The 24,245-nt window shown below is 36.9% G+C and overlaps 1 protein-coding gene across 2 annotated transcripts in view; it reads left to right on the top strand.

Moving 5' to 3' along the window:
- The window catches only part of extl3 (exostosin-like glycosyltransferase 3), a 49,201-nt gene that overhangs the window by 15,137 nt on the left and 9,819 nt on the right, over positions 1 to 24,245 (top strand). For both annotated transcript variants that reach the window (XM_088905622.1, XM_088905631.1), the window contains 2 exons: positions 13,011 to 15,643; positions 18,162 to 18,289. In XM_088905622.1, the coding sequence (XP_088761748.1) occupies positions 13,487 to 15,643; positions 18,162 to 18,289 (2,285 nt within the window). In that variant the 5' untranslated portion in view covers positions 13,011 to 13,486. The remainder of the gene's footprint in view (positions 1 to 13,010; positions 15,644 to 18,161; positions 18,290 to 24,245) is intronic.

The following is a 24,245-nucleotide window of genomic DNA, read 5'->3' on the forward strand; positions in this document are numbered from 1 at the left end:
CACAGCTCGAGCATCCTGGGTTTAGTTACAGCTTGGGGCGCCTCCATGTGAGGTTTGCATGTTCTGCCCAGCTTCACTGGGTGTTGTGTTTCCCTCCCACCCCAGAGACATGGGTGGGCAAGAAGGGAAATTTACACTGGAGTGTTGATTAGTTTCAGTAGCAGCGATGAGATTGTAGGGATAAAGAATCAGATGAGCCTCATGTGGCTTTTCTAATGTTCTTTGAAATTGCACTTTTGTTCCAGAACATTAACACCTTGTCCTTGTAGGAGGTTGCTTTGCTCACCCCTTTGACAAAATACTCCTCAATTATCACCTTCTATGAAACTAATGTTTCCAAAATTTTACAGAAATGGAATAAAGGCTTTTTTTTCCCCACTGACTACTGGAAGTAAAATGTTATCAGTACAGGTAATTGGAACATTTTGCTACAGATTCTGAGTGTATTATTTTTAGGTATTGTTGCATATCAAATAAAGGAAAATGGGGGGTAATGGAAAAACTGCCTTTAATAGCCATTTTGTGTGTGCTTTTTTTAGAAAGGCTTTTATGGGTTATTTACAGTGTCCTCTAAATGTATGGAAAACAGTCAGACAGTTTGTATTTGTGATCACGAGAGTAATATGATAAACTTTTATTTTGGGGTAAATTCATTAAATTGTATTTGATCATATTAGACCAAAACATAGTTTACTTAGATTTTATCATGTTCAGTCCACTGCTTTAAAGGGATCATAATTATTGGGATACATTCACTTTAATGTATCCATTTGAGACAGTAACCGCAATATCTCAGATGCATTGAGCTTATACAGTAAGTTATTATGTAATCATTCAAGATACTTTGTCAGTTCTTTGCTGCAGACACTTTATTTTCTTCCCTGTTCTTGGGTAGTCTAAGTTTTCTTCTTTAGCATGTGACTATCTTTAGCATGCACTATCAGATTTAAATATGGAGTTTGGTAAAGTCGGTCTTGAATATTTAATCTTTTTCTCCTAATGAACTCTTTGCATCTACAATTCTTCTTTCTCCGCCCTTTGACCTTTGTATTGGTATCTTATCTATGCATTTATAGTCATTAATGATTTTACCTCTTTGATAAGGCTTTTAAAAATGGCTTTGTACAGTTGTTCTCAACCTAGGTTTTACTTAACCTTGTCTTCTGCTTTTTGCTCCGTCTGAGTTCTTAATTTCAGGCTATTCAGTTTTCTGAGACCTTTTTAAAATTTACTTTCGGCTCATAAAAAAAACTGAGTTTGCTGTACAAATGAGTGTTTCAGGACTGCCCTCCTGTGCACGATGAAATATAACCCATTTGACTTATGCAAAAAGAAAATTGCTGAGTAGCTGTGGGAATTCTCTGATACAGTGTTATTGCCATCTGTGTCTGTTCTACAGCAATCTTAAATCACTATTAAGAGCTCTATTGTCAGAAATAAGAGAGAAAATAGCAAGCAGAGGAGTGACTGTATAAGGTTCTGTTTAGTTAAATTGCTGCAAATAATGTACTTGAGGGTATTTTTTAAACTACCTAAAGTGCATTATTTCCAACAACATCAAAAGAATGCTGGAAAAAAAGTCTAAACCATAAAGCAGATCAGTTATAAGTACCTGTGAGCACTGATAGTTAAGGTGCTTAAAGGTCATGCTGGAACAAAAACCAGTAGAGACAGGTATTCCAGGAACAGGATTGAGAACCACTGACTTAGTATGTGTCAAAATAGACTGCTGTTATTCCTATCAGAAGTTCAGCATTTTGTGGCTAAACTGGACCAAACCATCGACTCCATTTTCTTTTCCAAGGCCCAGCACAATTGATATGATCTGATCAGCTATGCTGTCAGTTTTAAGAAAAAAATAGTTCCAAGCCTGTCGGAGTAAGATCAGAAGAATCTTTCTAAAATTGAGATTAGCAGGAATGTGAAAAGAAGTGAACGCGATGTTGGAGAGGGAAAGCTATCCTACACATTCTGTACACGTCTTTAAAAATACTAAATTATCAGTAGCAAGAAATATAGGTTTGTGCTCCAAAGTATGCTCCAAATATAATTGAGCTCCAAAGTAAATATGTTTAGTGGAACATCACTAATCTTCCTTGACAACCACAGAAAAGAAACCTCTTCTAGTGAACAAGATGGATACACACTACCTTGCAGTAATCAGGAACATTCGCAACACTGACTCAAGATGAAGAGCTGCATGTGCAGTTTGTGAAACAAATGGGTACAACTGAATTGTTCAGTGTGGAAGAATAGAGATGAAAGCTGAATAAGACGAAAACAAACTGTTAAGGAAGTGGACTGTTTCCTCTCCTTATGCCACCTCCTCTCCTTATTCCTGACTGCTGTTAGGAGCCTGTTTGATATATTTATGTTGTCTTTATACTATTTCATTTTACCCAGTATTCACACTGCACTTTGAGCTTGTGTACACACATGACTGTTACTGTAAAATCCATGTGAATTCAGGCTTCTAAAACTAACTTCAAGCAGTAATCAACAGGGGGCCAAGCTGACAAATTCTTTTCATGGGCAAGGCCATTTTTCAGTTTTAGCATATACAGTATGACTTTCAGTATGTGTTCACGAGTAACTATGACCCTGTTGCATTCATTCTGAAGCTACAGGCTATTTTTTATTTTACACAGAAGAGTTTAGTCAGAGGTCAAATACAGTATGGCAGTCAAATCATATGACCAGTTTACTTCATTCAGTCATAGACTGTAATTCGCAAAGGTTTCTGTTCCTGTGATTATTCCTGATCTTCTAATGTAGATATATGTTGCACCATATGTAAAATGTGTACATTACGCACACCTGGAATTTGATTGGCTCGTATTTGGCATTGCTTTTTAAGGTAGCGATTTGCTTGGAAGAGTCCAGAGAACCTAATCTATCCTATTTATACCAAGTATCATTCCAGTTGGCCATGCATATTCAATTAAATATTGTTTGAATGCTTTTTGACATTTCCAATTTGATGGCCAAAACATGTGCTCTATACACCTGTCATGAGTAAGTTTAAATCTTGAACATGAGGTAGTGTTTTGCAGTGTTTCAGATCTTTAGTTCCTCTGGTTTGAAAATAGGAAAAACTCCTGTAAGCTCACTTAGGGAAAAATTGTGACTCCTATGGTGAATGTGGAAATGAAGCTCTATGACTATGTGATGTTTCATGAATCCTGCACATTGTGCTGGCAGGATTTAATGGGATAGATGAAAATGGTCCAAATCTTCATTTTGATGGGCTTGTTGCAGCCGTGGTTTTTAAGACCACAACTTGTAATGAATCTTGACAGACAGCATGCCAGACTTAGCATATCAGGTTTCACTGTTCAGTCTCACAGTCACTTAGAAAATCCGAAAACTTTTTTATTACTGGTATAGTCAGGCAGGACTGCTTGCCAGCTTGTGTTTTTCAAATAGTGCTCTAAATGAAAAGGATTTTAAAAAGGATTATAAAACTGTCTAAATGTCAATATACAGTATACCATGGAATTATCACAGATAATTGTCAAGCATCTAATGTTAAAAGGTTTAGAAATAAGGCCAGTCAAGTAATTAGCTTAAGAAACACTGGACATTTTAATGAAAACAGGAAAAGTGAATTGAAGAGGTTGGAATGAACTGCTGATGCCAATGGTACAGGATAAAAATTTGGAGTTCCAAGATGTTTAATATCTGTGTTTATGTGAAGTTGTCTTTTGTAATGTTTTTAAACCATCGGAATGCTGAAGCATGTTATGAGTACACTTTGCATAACAGATCTCTGTTAAAATGAAACAATGCTGCTCCCCACTCTGTCTGCGATTCTTGAGCCAAAGGAGTAAAAATGGCATCACTCTTACAGTTGACATCCTCTGCAGCCTCTCAATGAAGCCCTTAGTTTTGATATCTGCTGACAAGTTCTGTGGACTGTCATTTAGTCCTGCTTCTGAAGTTGCGCCAGAAAGTCAAGAGACTTTTTACTACTCAGCAGCTTTCCAAATGCCAGAGCTTTGAAGAAGAAAGGTTTTGTTTGCTGTCATAGTTGAGCCTGGAGGAGGCTATGGGCGTGATCTCTCTTTAGCCACATCTGACTGAGTGTGCACATATGTCCAGAAGATAAACCCCAGGCACTGATCCACAGGTTTGTCCCTTGTCAGACAACAGCAAGACAATTGTATTCTACAACTGGACTCTGGGTGCTATGTTCCTATCAGGGCTGTCTTTTCAAATGCGCATTACAGCTCTGGATGAGTTCAATGATGATGAGTAAAGGTTATAGGATTATTGAGAATTACCTGTTAACTGCATGTAGAACAGCATTATTTTTGTTAGAAATGCTGTTTAGAAAAAAATCGAAAGCCTCCTTTCTTTCAGCTGTATTGCTAACCAAGAACAAAATATGCTTCACAACAATGAGCTTTTTTGAAAAGTTGAACCAACATTTGCAGTTACTTGTAAATTGTTCATATCAACTTATCTCAGGAACTAGGAAGAAAGCTAGGCCTCTGAAATTTACATTAAGGAAGAGGTGTTTACCCAAACCAAGTTTTATAAATTACTCTTGTAAACTACCCTTGATTCTCATTCTCGGAAAATCCCATTTTTTCTAGGTTTAGTTGTAAAAGTTGATTTCACCTGGCATTTAACGTGTCAATGTTAAAAAAAAACTAAAGCCAGAAAAAAGAAAATGGATTTCTCTTTACTTTCTGTGTGAGCCTGACTAAATACTGGCTTTTAGTTTGAGTGAGGGAGTTGAATGCCATGAACTTTTCATGCAGAGGTGCTAGTACAGTATTTGTAGCCAGAAGTATGGGTTTTGAACTAGGTGTTACTTCCAATGGAATTACACCTTAAAACAGGCATACTTCAGATAAAACAGATTTTTAAACTTATGTGTATAAAATAGAAACCTTATCTTTAAAAAGGTTGGAAATTTATTTTTCAGGTCATTTTGCTTGCAAGTTTTCATCCTTCTTACAAACCTCACTGGTCCCATTTCATCTCGGTATGTCTGTCTCAAGTGGCCAAAGCAACAGGAAGGCATACTGAATTGAGATGTTCTTGTTCGGTATACTTTTATCTCACCTTTTAAGTGGATAAGTAAATATGTGTTTGTGTTACCTGTCTCATCATGTGGTTTAAGTTGCTAGGCACAATATTAGGTACTTCTGACCTGAAAAAAACTGGACAATAGGATCAAAGTGAGATTTCAAGACTATGAAAAATGTTGGCATGTCGTGTATTGCTATATTCTGTCATTTAGAATTTAAAATTCTAACCACATGTATGTTTCGTGACATATTTCACATGGGGAACTGTAACTGGACTAAACTTCAATACGTTCATCGACAGTTGAAGTAATTAGACACAGTTATGCAGATTTTACATGAACCAAACTGTACAGGAATTACATATATAGGGCCATGTTCTGTAAGGATTTAATTTGTCTGCTGAAAGACAAATTAAATCCTTACAGAACATACCCTTATTTGGGGTCAAAGCTGAGAGCTCTACTTAATTCTCGTTTGCATAAATTCGATAATCTATTCTTAACAAATCTCTTATTTAGTGTAATCTGCAGGAAAAAGTGCAGCACGATATGGGAATCCCTTTGATTTAAAGGAAGGGTTATGGATTTTCAGCTTAGCAGCCAACAGAATAGAAACTTTTGCCACACTTTATCTTGTCAGTGAGAAGAGCACTTCAGCAGCTGAGCTGATCCAGCTTAAAGTGGAAGCAGGTGTGAGTTGCAGAGAAACAGTGTTCACAGGAGACTGTGAAAGAAAGCAATTTGACTTTATACAGATGGAACATCTGTGGCCTAAGCTGTAGCAGTTTTTCTCTGTCGCGTTATAAAAAAAACCCTCTTTGGATATGAGAGTTATGTGTTCCATATAGGATTGTTTGTTGAAAAAAATTCAATTTAAATCTAATTTCAAAAAACAAAACACCTCCCAAGGCCTTCCACTGCAAATATTCAGTAACAGATGGATTTTTAGTCTGTACTTGGAGACATTGGCTCACTGAGTGCATGGCAGACAGATGAAGCAGAAAGCCAGTTGCTCAGTTCAGTGGCAGATGGCAACAAGTGAGGTTAGAGCCAGTTAACCCTTCACATCCCGTATTACGTCAAGGAAAGCATAACACTCAGACTTCATGACAATACGTTTCTCAGTCTAATTGTGTGAATGATTAACAGTGGAATTCAGCACTTGTTTTTGTTTTTATTTTTATTTTGTTTGTAGATATTGGTTATATGTTTAAATGCCTTCTTACACATGCCAAAAGCCTTTGGAAGTAAATTAAGACTTATTGTTCAGTGTTTGGTTTTGATGAGCAGGTGTTTACATTCTGTTCAAAGAGAGTGAGAGGTGGAAGAGTGGTATTTATTAAACAACGCTAGGGAAGTGAGCAGGAATGCAGTTTTGTATATGTGGCCTGTCCATCCTGAGCACAGAGATATTACTGTGGAAGAGCTGGTATTCTCTCAGGATAGTTGCACGGTCTGCAATGGCTGGGATGTACAGTATTGACCTTTTCTTGGGAAGCTCAATTTCAAGGCATTAGTCTCCAACTGAAATGTGAACTGCTTTGAGACTTGTGAGTCCTCAGTAGGAATTGTAAGGTTGATTGCAGTTCACCATTAATTCTTGTAGGTTTGAATTAGAATTTTATAGTACAGGAATGGAGTCTAGTTGCATTTCAGCATTTTGTGCCCCATATATTGTGAACATTTTGAATATGTGATCTAATTTTGGTACATTTGCATAGTTTCATGGTATTATGTTTGATGATACTAATGCATTTTTATTTTGTTCCTAAATGTGGATCCTGTATGTTTCTTATGCACTTATTTGTTCTAGTTTGTTCAGCCATTTAGGCTCTGTAATTAACTTAAGTACTTCTGTCTGAAGTACCTGGCGTACACTAGAGTATGTGCATATTTTCATTGGTTTTCTTTTGTATATTTCCAAAAAGTGTGTATCAATTGGATTTCACAGTTAAATATTTTAAGTAAACATTTGTAATCAAACCTTGAATGTTCAAACTGAATTATTTTATACTAAAAGAAGTTAAAGTAGCAGTTAAGTAGCAGTATAAATATTCAACTCCTTGGTGGAAGCAGGTTTGGCAGCAATTACAGCTGCAAGTCTTTTTAGGGAAGTTTCTACAAACTATCCACAGTGTATACCATACATTATTCGTCCAAGTGTTGTCTTAAGCTCTATCAAGTTGGTTTGACGATCGTTGATGCACAATCATTTTTAATTACGTGCAAAATATTTTCTTTTAAACTCAGGTCTGGACTTTGATTGAACCACTCACAAACATTTACTTTCTTCTTGTTAAGCTACTGTATGTTTGTCCTGAGTGTCCAGAGGACAGTCTCAATTGTCCTGCTGAAAGGTCCTTTTACAGACTGAAGGAGGTTTTTCTTCAGGGTTTGACTATACTTTGCTTCATCCATTGTCCTCTCAGTCTTGACAAACATCTTCCCAGTCCTTGAGGATAAGAATGGCCCCATAGCATGTTACTGCTACCACTATCCCTTGACATTAGAGATGGTGGTGACTTAATGATGTGCTTTACACACTTTACTTGGTCTTATATGACTACAAATCCTTTTGTCACATGTTTGCAGTGCCACTTAAATCCTTAAATCCTTTATTGTCAACCCCACAACTGATTTTATGTGTTTTTTTCAATGCAGTCATTTCTGCTATAACGCAAATCGGCAATGACATGATTGATTTAATAGGGAATACTTTTCCATATACTCAAATTCTTAAACAATTGCGTGACAGCCTGAGTGTAGCATCACATGCTTGGAATACACACATCTTCTCTCATGCATTGACATCTCTCTTTCCCAACCTTCAGATGCATCAAAGATATAACACCAACACTCCGCTCACAGTGTTTTACATGTAATGGTGACTCACTACACATCAGCTATCAGTGGGGAGGAATATAGAATAATGTGCATTTGTACTCAACTACTATATTTTCATTCTTTAGAAACATTGATATAAATATTGCTGTTGCAATCAGCGGCAAGAGTATGAAGTATTATGATAGTGCATGTGGTGCAAGTGAAAAGAAAATGAAAGCTATTACTCTGGAACAAAAGCTTGATGTTATAAACCACTATGAGAACAAACATGTATCATTTGCGCTGCTGGGCCTGGTAGCGTGCATTGTTAATCTTTCTTACCAAAAATGTTGTCTCGCCTTCTCCACTGTAGAATTCTCATCGGTAACCAATGTAAATACTGATGATTATTATACCTCATTTTATTTCTTTTTTTTTTTACTACTTTGTGCTTAAAATTATCAGAAAAACAATATGAACAATTTCTATAGAAAAAGTGCCTTCCTTATTGTGAATATGAACTCGGTATCCCCTAACCGCTTGACTCCCGTTAAACCAATAGTTTTTATAACACAAATTTCTATAATACTGTGTTTTGCAGAAACACAACTATCTTGTTATAACAAATATGATTGTACTTGCAGTCCAACAATGTGGTGTAACTGGGATATTGTTAACTCGTAGACATTTTCTTATTTCTCATCTATTTTGAACTCTCATCTCATCTTGGAGTCCTTGAAAATTCAGTATTTGAGCTTTTATACTGTTTTCCTGACCTGTACCTTTGTATATCTTCAGCCCTAGGTTGTTTTGAAAGCTCCTTGGTCTTCACAGTTGAATTTTTGGTTGACATTCCCTATCTCACTGAGTGCCAGAGACAGGTGTACAGTATTTGTATTGAATTAATGTGAACCACTATATATTGTACACAAACATAGGCCATTCTCTATCTCTCTGACAACTAATTGTGTAAAATTACTTTGATAAGTTGCACAATTAGACAATTAGTTGTCAGACTCCTCAGAAGAGAATAATTACTTTTTAAGGCTCTGTATCAATAAGATTATTAAATACAAATCATATCTTGGTGAAAAAGATACTAAAAGAATTTGACTGAAGAAAAGCAGATTTTTTTTCAGCTGTGGTGAAGATTCATCTTACAGTGTTAAACGGTGCAGAATTCAATCCAAGGCATCAGTCTTTGTAAGACCACTTACAGTGGTAGTTTGTAGACAGACATATTGAAAATCGTTACAGCTTCATATTTCCTATTATTTGGGTGATGCACCATAAAGAAAAAAAAAGTTTCTCTTTTGTACAAGTTAGTCAGGATGGATGAATGCTGCAGTTATCCCAGTGTATTTCATCGTTTGCCTCTATGATGTCTGTGTGTAAAGCTTCTCTAAGACCTTAGAGGGGAATGAGAAGCATGTTGACAATGATTATTGATGTATTTTGGACACAACTGGTTTTTGCTCTGTCACTTAAGCAGGATTTCATTTTCAGGAGAGAAATGGACGACTGCAGTTGTTCATTAATCTTAACCTCATTTTGGACTAAACTCCATTGACTATAAAAGCAGATATCTAAACTTGTTCTCAATTTAAAACAATTTCTGGACATGCTGGACATGAATGTTAAGCAGCGAATTATACACTACCTTACACTTTAGATTGCCATAAATCACATATTTAAAATCTTTCTCGTGCAAGTGATCTCCAGTATTCTCTAAATCCTACCATAATTTTTTTATAGCAGTGAAACTATTTTTTAGATAGATATTAGAACAAATGTATGATCCAGTGCTGAATAAAATCAAATTGTTCTGTCTGTCAATCAGGTGAAGTTCAAAGAAACTCTTGTCTGATGGGTTCCCACAGCCTGGAGAGGTTATTTACAATCTGTGTTGCATTAACTGTAGCTCAATAATAGTAAAAACAATCATTATAGAACTATTTTTTATTTTTAAAAGGCTAATAAAATCATGTAAGGACCTGGCTTTTATAATATAGATTTCATTTTTTTTTTTGTCTTCGATTAGTCTCTTATCCAAAGTAGACATAGTGAACAGGCCCTGAAAAAAAAACCAACTTGAGAAAAGAAAGTAAATGTTTTTTTTATATTTCTTTCTAGTGTGTGAAATTTAGAGAGACATTTTTAAATCTGATGTTTCAGACTTAATACTCAAGGGCTAACCTTGAATTCAAGCCCTCAACCTTGCCTGTACTGTCTGTATTTTCCAGGATAATTCAAGATGTTTAAGAGCACATCCATTAAGATGGAAAACATTTCTGGCTTAACTGTATGTGATATCTTGAATGATGAAATCTGAGGTTCTGATAATTTTTTTTTTGCACAGTCTGTCAGAACAGATGCAGAGTTATAATGGCTTAGTTGCTCATCTGTTGGGTCAATGTATTTTGGCTCTCAGCTATGACAAAGTCATTGTCTTTTTCAAAAGATTTGGATGCATTTAATAAGCCATTAAGAATAGAGACCTTTTCCCTTTACCAAATATTAACTCTATTTTTATCGGTAACTGAGAAGCTGAAGCCAAAGAATATAAGTTTATATTTCTTCATTTTTTGAGGTCTTTATTTTATGTGTTTAGTGTCTGGAATGTTCATAGTATGTTTACTTTTTAAAATGAAAATTGCAGACCGAAGACGTTTATACAAGGATTTCCCATAGGTTTTAGCTATGATAGCAAAACCAAATTGAAACACTATGCATAAAGAATTCTTTACAGTATATTAAAAACCAATGCACCATTGTGACAGGTTCTCAATAAATGGAGTTCAAGGTCTTACTTAGAAGAAACTTTAAATTTCCACACTAAATTTAATATTCTGTCCTTATTTGCTTGACTTCATTTTGAGGTTTCTAGGTTGATATTCATGAATATAACTATGTATACCCTTGTATTCCATTGCCCCTTAAAGACAAATTCGTAAATCACCTATAGCCAGACTTCAGAATATGAAAAAAGTAATTAAAAACTTAATATCTTAGACTTACTTAAGTAGCTACTTTGTAAATAACAATAATGTTATATTTTTCTTGGAAATATCATTAAGTTGTAAAGTGTTTTGTTTAAGGAGAGCAGAGCTACTGAGTGAGAATCAAATAGGTTTTTGTATCTTGGAATTGGTGTGATACCAGGTTTTCTGGGTTCTGCTCAACTCTCTGTGGAGACCCCCAGGAATCTTTGAAAGCTAAACCTTGTAAAGAATCTCATCATTAAGTCAGTAAGCAACCTGACAAGTTAGCAAAATACTTTGAAACTCCATTATCTTGATTGCTTAGCAGAAAAAAGTGGCCTTAACTCACTTTGCTAAATTAACACCTATTAAGGCAATACAAAAAATACAAAATACAAAAATATACTAATTTATTAGTTACTAAAACTAACAAATGGGTACATGTTTTTTTGTTACATTATTTTGTATTTTCGTTTTCACAATATGGTTTGGAAAAGTAACACAATCTAAAAGTTTTATGAATATAGACCTTATTGTGATTAATATTTCAGAATTCTTTGCTATCCAGTTTTATCTTGATTTGTAGTGTGCTTCTGACAGGATTTCTTTCTGCCTAATTTGTTCATATTTTAGCATCTTACTCGAGGCTTCCTGCTTTGTGTGGCTATTGTGCTGTAGGTCTGTATCCTGTTTACTTCAAGAGAGTTATGACAATGTACATGTATGAAGACCACATATCAGTTATGTAACCAATTACGATGAGGAGCTTTTTACAACTATTATGATGCTGTTGAAAAATTGTTGATTTTACAAGTATGTTACTGATAAAACAAAGTTAAACATGAAATACAAATATTTGGCAGCTGATAAGAGGTCTTAACTGTGCCTGTTAAGTTTATTTCTTCTTTTATCCCTCTCCTGTGGAACTGCCAACAGATATCAGAACTACACCCCAACTACCTCCCCACAACCATGGAGGTGTTACTTTCAACACCTGTGATCATATCACTCCCCTGCATTTAATCTCATTCTTTATGTCCACTTTTGCAATGCCCCACTTTCAGTTAATTTCTAAATGAGTTGTCAAGCTGTATTCAAGTCCCAATTCCCAAAAGCCAAGTCTCCTGTTACTCCTGTACAATGTCAACCGTGAAGCCTTCATGTCGTAAGTTCATCAATAAGAAGAAAGCACAACAGAAATTGAAAATTGGTTTCAGGTGGCTTTATTTTCAGAACAAATGTGCAGTGGTCAAAGACCAGCTGTAAATTGCTTTAAATTTAATATTAAATATCTAATAAATATATTAAATAGGTTAATCTCTGAAATGTATTAAATAGAAAGAAAAGTTAGAATAAAAAAACAGAAAAGACTGAAGCCAAAAAAACATTGAAAGATGGCTACAGCCACCAGGACAGGACATAAAATCCTGAAACAAAAAACACTGGACTGCTAAAAAAAAGTCAAAAACAGCACAAAAGATGTGCAGTCACAGTATAGGATCTTTGTTTCTGACTATTATTTAACTGCAGCTTCATGACTGGCAGTGTTTGAATTAGTGAACCTTCTGTTCTATTGCATTACTTCAGTTGAACTGTTTAATGTGCATTTCATTTTTATAAAGTCTTAACTCCTGAGTCTCAGCAGCCAAGTCTCGAATCACTTCTTTCAAATTTCAAATCTTAGAAAGAAGTCAAGTTCAATTCTCAAGATACATGTGAACAGCTCTGCTAAGGCTAACCTGTATTTGGGATCTCTAGTCCCTCTTATTTGCTGTACTACTTGTTCTGTGTTTGGGATATTGATATTGCTGTACTGTATCCTATATACTATGTTTATCTTTATTGTACTTTATGCACTTTAGTTTGTGATGTTAAATTATATGTTCCAATTGACACATTGTAATTACCACTGTACTTGATGCTATATGTCCCTCTATGTTATGTTATCTTTATACAGATATATTCTTAAGTTTGGGATTTATTGTTACTATATTATGATGTATTACATCCACTTATTGCATTGATTGTATGCAGTTGTAAATCATCCTGGCAAAGGGAATATGCTAAGTTAAAATAAAGTGGTGATTGGATAATGTGTAACAATGTCCTAGTCTTTAATCATAGAAATAAGTGCATTCATTAATCTTCTGCTTCTTTTTCCTTTCCAGGCTTGGAATCTTGAGAACGTGGCAAGAGATAGACATAATCAGCGCAGTATCAATATTTCTAATCATGGCTTCTCCTAACCAACGGGCACCAGACCCATGATGTTGAGTTTGATGGCTACAGACTGCCATCTTCCGCTCAGACTATCTTGTTACTATGGATATTACTCCCCCTATGTCAAAGACAGGCAGCTTTTTTTGTTCTCCAAGAGACCAAGCGTGCTGCTTATTTTGACCATGAGCAGGACAGAGTGGACAGCAGCTGTAAAAAACAGAGAAAGATGAAATTTCCTTTCTTTTAGTGTCTGTCAACGAGCAACTGAATAGAAAGGAGAGGAAAAACATCTAAAATTAAATATTCTAGCCAGGAAAAGGAAGATAACTTTTGTAAATGAACTAATTAAGACTCTGGTATGGCGTCGGATCCACCGTGATTCTTACTCAATGCATACCTATAAATATTTCCTCACTCAGAATACATGACGGGGTATACCATGCTTCGTAACGGTGGTAGTTCGGGGAATGGAGGCCAGCCATGGGTACTGCGCTGGTCAAACAGGATACGGCTGACCTGGTTGAGTTTCACCCTATTCATAATCTTGGTCTTCTTCCCGTTGATCGCCCATTATTATCTCACTACCATCGATGAGGCTGAGGAGGCTGGTAAGCGAATCTTTGGGCCTCGCCCAGGCAATGAGCTCTGTGAGGTGAAGCACGTGCAGGATCTGTGTCGGATCCGCGAGTCGGTCAGCGAGGAGCTGCTGCAGCTGGAAGCCAAGCGGCAGGAATTGAATGGAGAGATTGCTAGGCTCAACCTGAAGATAGAGGCCTGCAAAAAGAGCATTGAAAATGCCAAGCAGGACCTCCTGCAGCTCAAAAATGTCATCAGCCAGACAGAGCACTCATATAAAGAGCTCATGGCCCAAAACCAGCCCAAGCTTTCTCTGCCAGTCCGCCTTCTGCCTGACAAGGATGACACTGGGTTGCCTCTGCCCAAATCCATACGCTCGTGTAGACTCCACTCCTGTTTTGACTACTCACGCTGTCCTTTGACATCTGGTTTTCCTGTGTATGTTTATGATACAAGTAGCTATCCCTGGGGCGAAGGTCTGGACCCTTTAGTCAAGCAAGCTTTTGCAGCATCAGCCAAAAGCAGTATATATGTTACAGATAACCCCAGCATCGCTTGTTTGTATGTGGTCCTGGTTGGGGAGTTACAGGAACCATTCTCCTTAAGTCCAGTCGATCTGGAGAAGCAGCTGCATGCATTGCCATATTGGAGGACAGATGGACACAACCATCTACTGGTGCATCTCTCTCAAAAATCCATGACACAGAATTTCCTTTATAATGTCAGTACTGGTCGAGCAGCTATTGCCCAGTCTACATTCCTAGAGAGTCAGTACCGAGCTGGTTTTGACCTAGTCGTATCACCATTGGTTCATGCTCTTTCAGAACCAAACTTCCTAGAGGTTCCTCCCCAGGTTCCAGTAAAGAGGAAATTCCTCTTCAGCTTCCAGGGGGAAAAAGTGGAGTCACTGCGAAGCAGCCTTCAAGAAGGACCTCCGCGCTCATTTGAAGAGGAGATGGAAGGTGATCCTCCAGCGGATTATGATGATCGAATTATAGGCACACTTAAGGCTGTGCAAGACAGTCACTTAGACCAAGTACTGGTGGAATTTACCTGTAAGAATCGTCCTCGTGCCAGTCTCCCAACTGAGTGGGCACTCTGTGGAGAGCGGGAGGAGAGGCTGGAAGTGTTAAAAGCCTCTACTTTTGCTCTGGTTATAGCACCAGGGGACAGTCAGGTGGTGGCCTCAGCTGGCTGCAATATGCGGCTCTTTGAGGCATTAGAAGTGGGCGCCATCCCAGTTGTACTCGGTGATCAGTCCAGGCTACCATACCATGAGATGATCCGCTGGAGTGAGGCAGCTCTCATAATTCCCAAGCCACGTATCACTGAGGTGCACTTCCTTCTGCGTAGCATTTCTGACAGTGACTTGCTGGCAATGCGTCGCCAAGGTCGTTTTCTCTGGGAAACCTACTTTGCTACTGCTGAGAATGTGTTTGGAACAATTCTGGCCAGCTTTCGGACTCGTATCCAGATCCCTGCTGCCCCTATCCGTGAAGAACCAGCCCAGGAAATCCCACATAAAGCGGGAAAGGCAGCAGGGACAGACCCCAATATGGCAGACAATGGTGACCTGGACCTTGGACCAGTGGAAACGGAGCCACCCTATGCCTCTCCTCGCTATCTACGCAATTTCACTTTCACGGCAGCTGATACCTACCGTGCCTGGAACCGCCCTCCAGGGCCTTTCTATCTTTTTCCCCACACCCCCTTGGACCCCCTCCTGCCCTCAGAAGCCAAATTCCTTGGCTCGGGGACAGGGTTTCGGCCTATTGGAGGAGGTGCAGGTGGCTCTGGAAAAGAGTTTCAGGCAGCTCTTGGTGGTAATGTGCCACGGGAGCAGTTTACTGTGGTCATGCTGACCTATGAGAGGGAGGAGGTGCTGATGAACTCTCTTGAGAGGCTTAATGGACTGCCTTATCTCAATAAGGTCGTGGTGGTTTGGAACTCTCCCAAACTACCATCTGATGATCTCCTCTGGCCTGATATTGGAGTCCCGATTGTGGTAAGTGTTAAGGGAGCCCGCATTAAATAAAATGGCTGTGTTAGCACTTCCCACTTAAGGGTTTCAGATGTTTGTTGTTGCATTCCAGATCAAATTCACTCTCATATTTACAATCTTTTCTAATATGTTTGTGTCTGTGGTGAAATTGTAAGCACATTAAGCAAGTGGTTAATGAGGCATGGCAATTCTAGGACACTAGAATACTCCTATGATTAGTACTTAAGCTTTGTGTTTGGATTCTTTATAATTAGGAAGTTGCGTGAAAGCAGGATTGATAGAACACAGAAGTAGTTCATCTGAGGGCAGACAACAGCTGTGTTGCATTTTTTTAGGTTTTGAAGATGATGCAAATAAAACTGAAAAGGCAGTTTCAGTTTCAAATGTTCAATCTTTAGTAGTTTTGTTTTTAAAATCCATTAATTAGGGCATTGCTCAGATTTTATCACCCTAACTTGAAATTAAATCAAAGTTTCAGTCATTAAAATTAATGTTCTCAGACCTTCAAGCTATATTTTAAATGTAGCTAGATGTCTTGATTTAGCCTTATCAAATCACTAATCAGTCCTGTGAGAGGTTACATATATGCCCAGAAAGTTTCTTATCTCTGCTGATCTTTTTCCGTTTTAAAGTTAACAGGGGGTGTGAATTGACATTATCCCTGTACCAAGTGTAATGTTTAAGAACTGTTCTTATTTTGGAATATTGTTTCATTGGCCAGTTGTCTGGAATTTCAGCGTATGGGCTTCTTCATAACCTAGATTGTTTATTAAAGTAGTGTTTGAAAAAATGAATTTCCCACCTGTGTTAGTACATTATTACATTGGTAACCTTTTAAAGATTTGTTTTAAAAAGCTGTAGTCAAGTAATTATTTAAAAAGCTTTGAACAACTAAACAGTTTTGTTTGCTAAATTTCTTGGCAGCAGTGTGCCTGAAGCAGAACATTTTATGTAATAAGAATTGAACAAGGAAAACAGTCTAAAAATAGTTCAGTAAAGTCTTGAATAAGTAATTAAGAGCTCAGTTGGAAAGAAAGCCAGAAGATGTGGGAGTCCTCTGTGACCATAGTTGATAAGATTGCAGAAATGTTTTGTGGCCCCAAGATCCTGTTCACTGCATTTTTTAATCAACAAATGACATCTTGTGATCAAAATGTCTTGTGATCTGTTTCTTCTATCTTGTGAATGTCATGAATTCCACATTATGCTCAATTTGTATGTCAAAGCATATACAGTGTTGGCAAAACTATGTAAGCATGTAATCCTCTGTTCTGTGGATGCATTTGCTATTTCAAAATTTATATAATGTGCATTATTTAATTCATCCATTAAGGATATTATTTGCTGGCTGATGGGGAAATTTAATTGTAAAACCTGAAAATCTGTCAACAGCTTTCAAACAAATGGAGGGTAGTATGCTGCTAATAGGCACTCTTTTATCTGCTGCTGTGAATCACCATCTTGAAACACCAGCAAAAATACTCATGAGAGAGCTTTTCAAACTTCAGTCAGTAGTAAAAAGCACCTATGTAGTTATGTAGCACCTTGTGGTGATGTGCTTACTGACTACTCCCCTGTTGTCACATTTTATGTAAGAGTAAAGATGCATTCCAGTTATTTGTCTACACTGCTTTTATATTGATAATCAGTGCTTGAATAAGTTGGCAAAAAAGTTAAATAATTTGGGAGGCAGTTCCTGTCCTACCTCTGTTCACTATTTTCTTATTGCGTTTTGAGCCTTCCTGGTCTCAGAACAGCCTTCTCTTTCCTGCTTTAGTGACTGATTGCATCTTAGAATATTTTGACCCGTACAACAAAAACAAATGTATACATTACATGTATGTGCAACTTTCCACCTTAAAATAAAACTGTTCAGTTATTGAAAGTAATTGGAAGATTTAATTAATTTTGTGGACAAGAATGTAATGTTTATCACAACTGTTTGTTGCTTCTGTACAAACAACCAAGGGAACAGAAGACACCCAACATTTTTGTCATTTGAAAGTGAGAACACCCAATAGCTCCAACGTCAGACTGAGATATTTGTATGAGCAGTGAAGAGCAGTGATAAAATTGTTAATGTCATGTGGAAAGAAGAAACAAGGCAAAAAAGATTTACATTTACAAATTGGGACTTGCAACAATATCTGTCATTAGTATTTCAGATCATTTGGTTGTGAACTGATTTTCACGTTAAATCTGTTCATCGTAAAATTGGCAATATGCTATCAATTCTATGACAAATTTAGAGTTTTAAGTGGGTTCACCAGGTTTGCAGGTGACCTTTAGCTCCCCTTAGATAAATGAGGATATCAAATAAATAGATACAAGATCTCCCGTACATAGCAAGCATTACTTGCTTCTATGAATATTTGCAGATTTTGAAAGTGTCTATCTCAATGTGTTAAACAATAAGTATAGCAATTTGTCAGTTGACAGTTACTGCTAAATTTGAATTTGTGTGGAATATTGTGCGTTTTTGAGAGGTTCATACAGTTCTTGCCTCTGCTTCTATCCCAAGGTTGTACAGACAGAGAAAAACAGTCTTAACAACCGCTTCCTGCCATGGGACTCAATAGAGACAGAGGCCATCTTGTCCATTGACGACGATGCCCATCTCCGCCATGATGAAATCATGTTTGGTTTTCGGTGGGTGTTTTTCAATTGTTTAACTCATGGAGCGCAAATGATATTTTATTGTATTCTCCAATAAATCTCACATTATGAGGAGTAATGTACGAAGAAGGAGATGGTCAGATATTTAAAATTGGACAAACGATAAATCTTATCAAAAGTGTAAAGCGTAGTATGAATGATAATGTGAGAATTATAGGAATTTGTAAAGGACTTACTAAAGAGAAAGTAGTTATTTGACTTTGGATATATGCTACAGTTGATGATAATTTGGAGATATAATAATTATTTTATATAGTACCTTTAAAAGTGTCTTCTCAAAGTGCTTTACAGAACATAAAGAATACACAGTGAGAAAGATAATAGATGGGGGTTTGGAATACAGAAGCAAAGGAACAGACAAAGGACTAGTTAAATAAAAGCCCTTCTAAAAAATAAAGTTTTGATTCTAGATTTGAAAGAACTCAGGGAAGGTGACTTTCTGATATCCTTATGAATGGAATTCCAGACCTTAGGGACATAGCAAGAGAAGGCCCTGTTACCCACAGAGTGTAGATGGGCTTGGGGGAATGATAGGAGACGAGAATTAGATTAATTAAGATTGCGAGGTGGGGAGTAGGACAGTAGTAACTCAGACAGGTCCTGAGATGCCTAGCCATGCAGAGCCTTACAGGTGACATGAAACCTGACAGGAAGCCAGTGCAGGGACCCCAGGACAGGAGTGATATGATCACTTACACTAGACCGAATTCTGGACATGCTATAATTTGTTCAACGTGGATTTAGATACTCCAGCGAGTAGAGAGTTACAGTAATCAATATGAGAGAAAATGAAAGTATTGACTAACTTTTCAGCAAAAGATAGTGAGAACATAGGAAAAAGTATGGTGATATTTCTAAGGAGGAAGAATGATATTTTGACAATATGTTGCACATGTGGGGGCAAAGGTCTAAGTCTGGATCCAGTATCACCCCCAGGTTCTTTAATTTAGATTGAAACTCAAGTACAGTATTATCCACAGATAGGGTTTCTGCATAGCCTTTACATAGATGATGGGTTGTGCCAAGAAGCAATTTAAATGAACTAAATTTTGAGTTATCCATTTAATTGCAGAGATGCAATTAGAGAAAGCACAGACAGCCACATCAGTGTCAGGTTTAGTATGGATGTAGATTTGAGTATCATCAGTGTAGAAGTGATCATTTAGACATGTAATCTTGATAGCTGACCAAGTGGGAACATGTAAATATTAAAAAATAGGGGGCCCAGTATTGAGCTCTGAGGAACAGACTTAAGTCCAATTTCAGAACTAAAACCGCCAAGACAAATAAAGTGACAGGAATCAGTAAGTTAAGACTTGAACCATTTAAGAGCAGTGTCAGAAACTCCAAGCACAGTCTCAAGATGAGATGGTAAGTTATCATGGTTAACAGGGTCAAAAACAGCACTGAAGAACCAGAATCAAAAGTCATAAGATGATCATTAGTGTCTTTAGCAAGGGCAGTTTCTGTCCTGTGAAGTAGTCGGGCACTGGATTTAAGGGGTTTGAAAAGGTATTTTGCAATGAGGTGGTTATTAAATGGAATTCTAACAGCTCATTCTTGAATTTTTGCAAGAAAAGGTAAGTTGGAAATGGGGCGAAATTTGTTTAGATTGTCCAGAGCCGTATTTGGCTTTTTTCGAACTGGGATGATGGCAGCAGTTTTGAAGGCCATTGGTACGACACCAGGACTCAAGGACTCATTTATTATATTGAGGATAATAAGGTAGAGAGTAGTGAAACAGGATTGAAATAAAGCAGTGGGAATGGGATCTAATAGACTCGTAGTGGATTTCATATGCGAAACCAGTTTACTGAGGCATGCTGAGTCAAGTAGAGAGAAATTAGAGAGAAGGGAAGCAGTAAAACTAGACAAGTAGAGGGGGGATAAAGGGATAACATGCATTGTAGAAAGAATGTGATGCTGGATGTTGTCGATCTAGGAGCTAAAGAACTCTTAAGATGGTGTTGCAAAGTTGTGAGGCAGGTAATGTGGTAGGGCAGTTTGGCTTTAGCAGTCTGTTGATGGTGGAGAAAAGGTGTCTAGGGTTGTTATGGTTGTTCTCTATGATGTGGGAGAAGTAGCTGGACTACTTCTCTACTCTATTGCATCATTGTATTCAGTCAACTTTGTTCACTGTTTCAGACAGTAAGAAGTTATATTACACTGATGATGTGTAACACTACAGTGTTGTTACAATTAATCCACAAATCTGCAGAATTATTTTTCATATGTTTTGTGTTCCTGAAGTAGTGCTTATACTGTACATGAAAAGGGTGAAAATAACTGAACCAAGTAATTCTAGACGAATGAGTGTTATTTCTCTTCAGCACTTTGTACATACTGTGTATAAGGTTCTAGAAACCATAAGTGTTCTAAGTGCTCAAAGGCATAGAAAAATGTAGTCAAACTTGAACCAGAGGATGTAAGTGGAAATTGCATGTTAGCAAGAAAAGAAGGTTCTGAGAACAGGAAGTACTTCTTTATACAGAGGATTATGGGAGTATGGAACAATACCACCCATGCATCTTGTTTAGGATGGCACCCAGACTTTGTTTACAAAACGGCTGGTTGAGATCCTCGAATCCATTAGCTGTTAGGAACCGAACAGGATAGATGGGCCCAATGGCCTTCAACTTGTCTTTTACCTTTGTTAAAAGCATTGACTGACTTAACAAAATGTAAGAAACTATTGAATATGATTTACAGTAAAATGACTTCTGATCACATAAATATAAAGTTTATATTATAAAGAAGAAAGATCCCAAAACTTGTAGAAATAAGACTAAAGTCTTACTCACTGGTTGTGTGACAAAGAAATATACACTTTGATTGGCATGCAGATAAAGACTGGACATATTTTCCTTAAAAATTTGGTTGAAATCTCCATCTCCCAAAACTGACTTAGGAAAGTACTATTTCAACCAGCTATATTCTTTAAAAATGTGCGGAAGTGCCTTGGGGTTTATCCTGTTTTTCCATCTGTGAATCCTGGGTCAGATATGTCTGGAGGGCCAGGAATTTGAGGTATTTCATTAGAGTCCTACAGAGAATAGCAACTTGCACACCTGGACTGCCCACATGATTAGAGCCCTGGGTAGACCTCCTCCTGAGGTGCAGGGAGCAGCCAAGTAGAAACTTATTCATTTCAATTACAAAAAACACTAGCCCTGTAAATAGCTTTTCATCCCTTTTGTTAACAGTGCTCCCTTCATTTGGCATGTCAGTGGTATAATTCCACATAAACACAGCTGGTCTTATTTAAACTAATAGATAATAGCTAAACATGGAAATGTAGAGAAAGTGTGGATTTCTGGACAGGAAAATTACAATCTGCCGACCTTGCTTTTAATCTCCCTTGCAGGCACATTATTAATGAGCGGTTTTGCTAGTCTATATAGCGAGCCAATACTCCAGGCCACTCAAGATGATGCATTGCTTGAAGAAGTCCTGTTTATCACACATATTACATATTAATATGTACACTCAGTTTTGTTCTAAATTATTTTCCATTTTATTGTAAATAGACTATAAATTGTTATTTTATTATAAGCTAATTTATCGCATATTGTGCTAATATCAGTTGGATATCCAGAGTGGAAACTTTACTCCATTCAGTTTCTAAACTTCTGAAAGGTCATTAGTTTAATTCTGCATGCCTCTTGGTATTATCAGAAGTTTTGACTGATCAATGTCAATACTGCATAAATAACTGTTTCATACAAAAAAAGGCATGCTGCTTTTTGGACATTGAAACAATATTTGCTGACTGTCTCAAAAATTCATTTAAAAACAAACCTGGCATACTGAATTATTTTAATTGCAGCCACGACGTGTGGAAAACTGTTTTCTAAAGACTTAATACACTATGGGACATTTCTATTATAATGTAAAAACTATTATTAATTTGCTAGTACTGACTGCATAACAAATTCTTGCAGTGGTCAGCTGATGTTTGTTCATTTATTGTTTTGTTAATTAATTTACAACAAAAATGCATACTGTATTTTGTGGTTGAATATGTCATTTTACAAACTTTCTTCCAACCATTCAGAGATTGTTCAGAATGGTGTGTTGTACTTAAAGAAGTAGCTTTCATAGTATATGCCTTCTTCCAAGGAACATACAGTATATCACTTTGTTGGGGGTGGGATTGTTGCTCAATTAATATTTTTTTTCCAAGTTAGGATCCTGTTTTAGCTCAAGTGGTTTAAACTGCAACCTTGATCAGAAGCCATACTATCACATGACATGCACTCATCTACAGCTTTGTGTCATAGATAGAATTTAAAATATGAACATCATTAATTTAGGCTACAGATCAAATAATATAAGCTATTGGACCCTGGCAAAGCTCTATTCATTAATATAAAAGAAGAAAAAATAATGTCTATAAATTCAGGTGCTGCAGAAAGCTGCTTACTGAATATGGGTGGCACTGGTGTGTTCCTTCACAGTTTTCCTTTGATTTTTCCAAACTATTTTTAGCTTGCAGAACTTTTAATGACCTTGGGCATAAGTATCTCTGTGAACTGTCGTCTCCTTAAGTATCAGCTCTCACACTGCATTCCACTTACACCAGGCTGTTTCACAATATAGGAGATAAAACCCCCACTAAGTAAAACATGCCTTAGGTTAGGACTAAACAGCAGGGAAGTATTGAATCGTTAAAATCTAAAATGATTTTCTTGAAAATGCTTTCAAGATGTATTAGGGAAAACGATCTGAATTATTTTCTTACTGATCCAACACTTACGAGTTGCATTTGCCACATAAAGTACTTGATTTCTGTCTTCTAATTTTTTCCAACCAATTTGTGTGAAGGACACTTGTAGCTTTGCCAAAGTTATCTTTGTCTTTTTAGAACTGAAATAAATATAATTTGATGCATATAGAAACTTCTATAGTTATTGTCATCCAATCATCCAAAATAAACTTAAAAGATTACACCTCGGTTTTTAAATCTACTTTAAAGATAGGCTTCATCAAACTGTGTTTGGTATGATGGTGATTTAATTGTGTGGTATTTTACTTTTTGTGTTGATTAAGTATATTTTATAAAATGTTGATACCATTCACATCAGTGGAACTCAGGATCTTTATTGTGGGTTTGTTCTGAAATAGAAAGGCATTACTTTTTGGCCAGTCTATACAATCACAAATAAAGTCTTGGTGCTAGTCCATATTCAGATCTCACATGACTTTAGGTAAGGTGCAGACTGTGTGTTTTAAATACTCAATGTAACTGTTTCCTTTTATTGTTTGGAATCGCACAGCATATTTTTCCAGGCTGTGAGTTACATTTCAGATTTCTCAGGTGTTTGCCAGGCATACCTTGACATCGTATTAATTTTAAGAGGGCACCATTGTTATAGTGATAAAATGATCCATCTTCTTTATGTGATTGTGGGGCCAGTGCAAGGAGTAAATGTATAGGAGCAAAATACCCATTTCACAATAGACTACAAGAGTTCGGTTATTGTAGTTTCTAACATGCAAGTACTTGCATTTCAAGTTCACTGATTCTTGTTGGAAATCAAAAATTGTCTGCTGTTTACTAAGGAATCTTAAGAGTAAAAAGAAGAAGTCAGAATCTTCAGACACTTTGTTAATGGGTTGAGCTCCTGAGATTGAAATGCCCTACCATTCCTCAGAGAGCCTGTCCATAGTACTGTCTCTTCTTGCACAGAATTCTGTTGTGTGTGCAGTTTATTTTCCAATATATAAGAAAAAACATTAAGGCAAAATGTATTTCTAAGTCAAGAAGTAGTCCTTAGATCCAACTTATTTGGTCCTCCATTACCATATTTGAAGTAGTGTTTTTCCATGTGCCTTTGCATATGTGAATTTTATTTAATTTAATTCAAGAAATTCACTGTCTGGAATTGAATTAACTGGGAGGTTCAGTAAGGTATGGAGCAATGCACTG

This window comes from Atractosteus spatula, chromosome 2 (genome assembly GCF_055471065.1).
Source record: "Atractosteus spatula isolate fAtrSpa1 chromosome 2, fAtrSpa1.hap1, whole genome shotgun sequence".
NCBI classification, from domain to species: Eukaryota; Metazoa; Chordata; class Actinopteri; order Semionotiformes; family Lepisosteidae; genus Atractosteus; species Atractosteus spatula.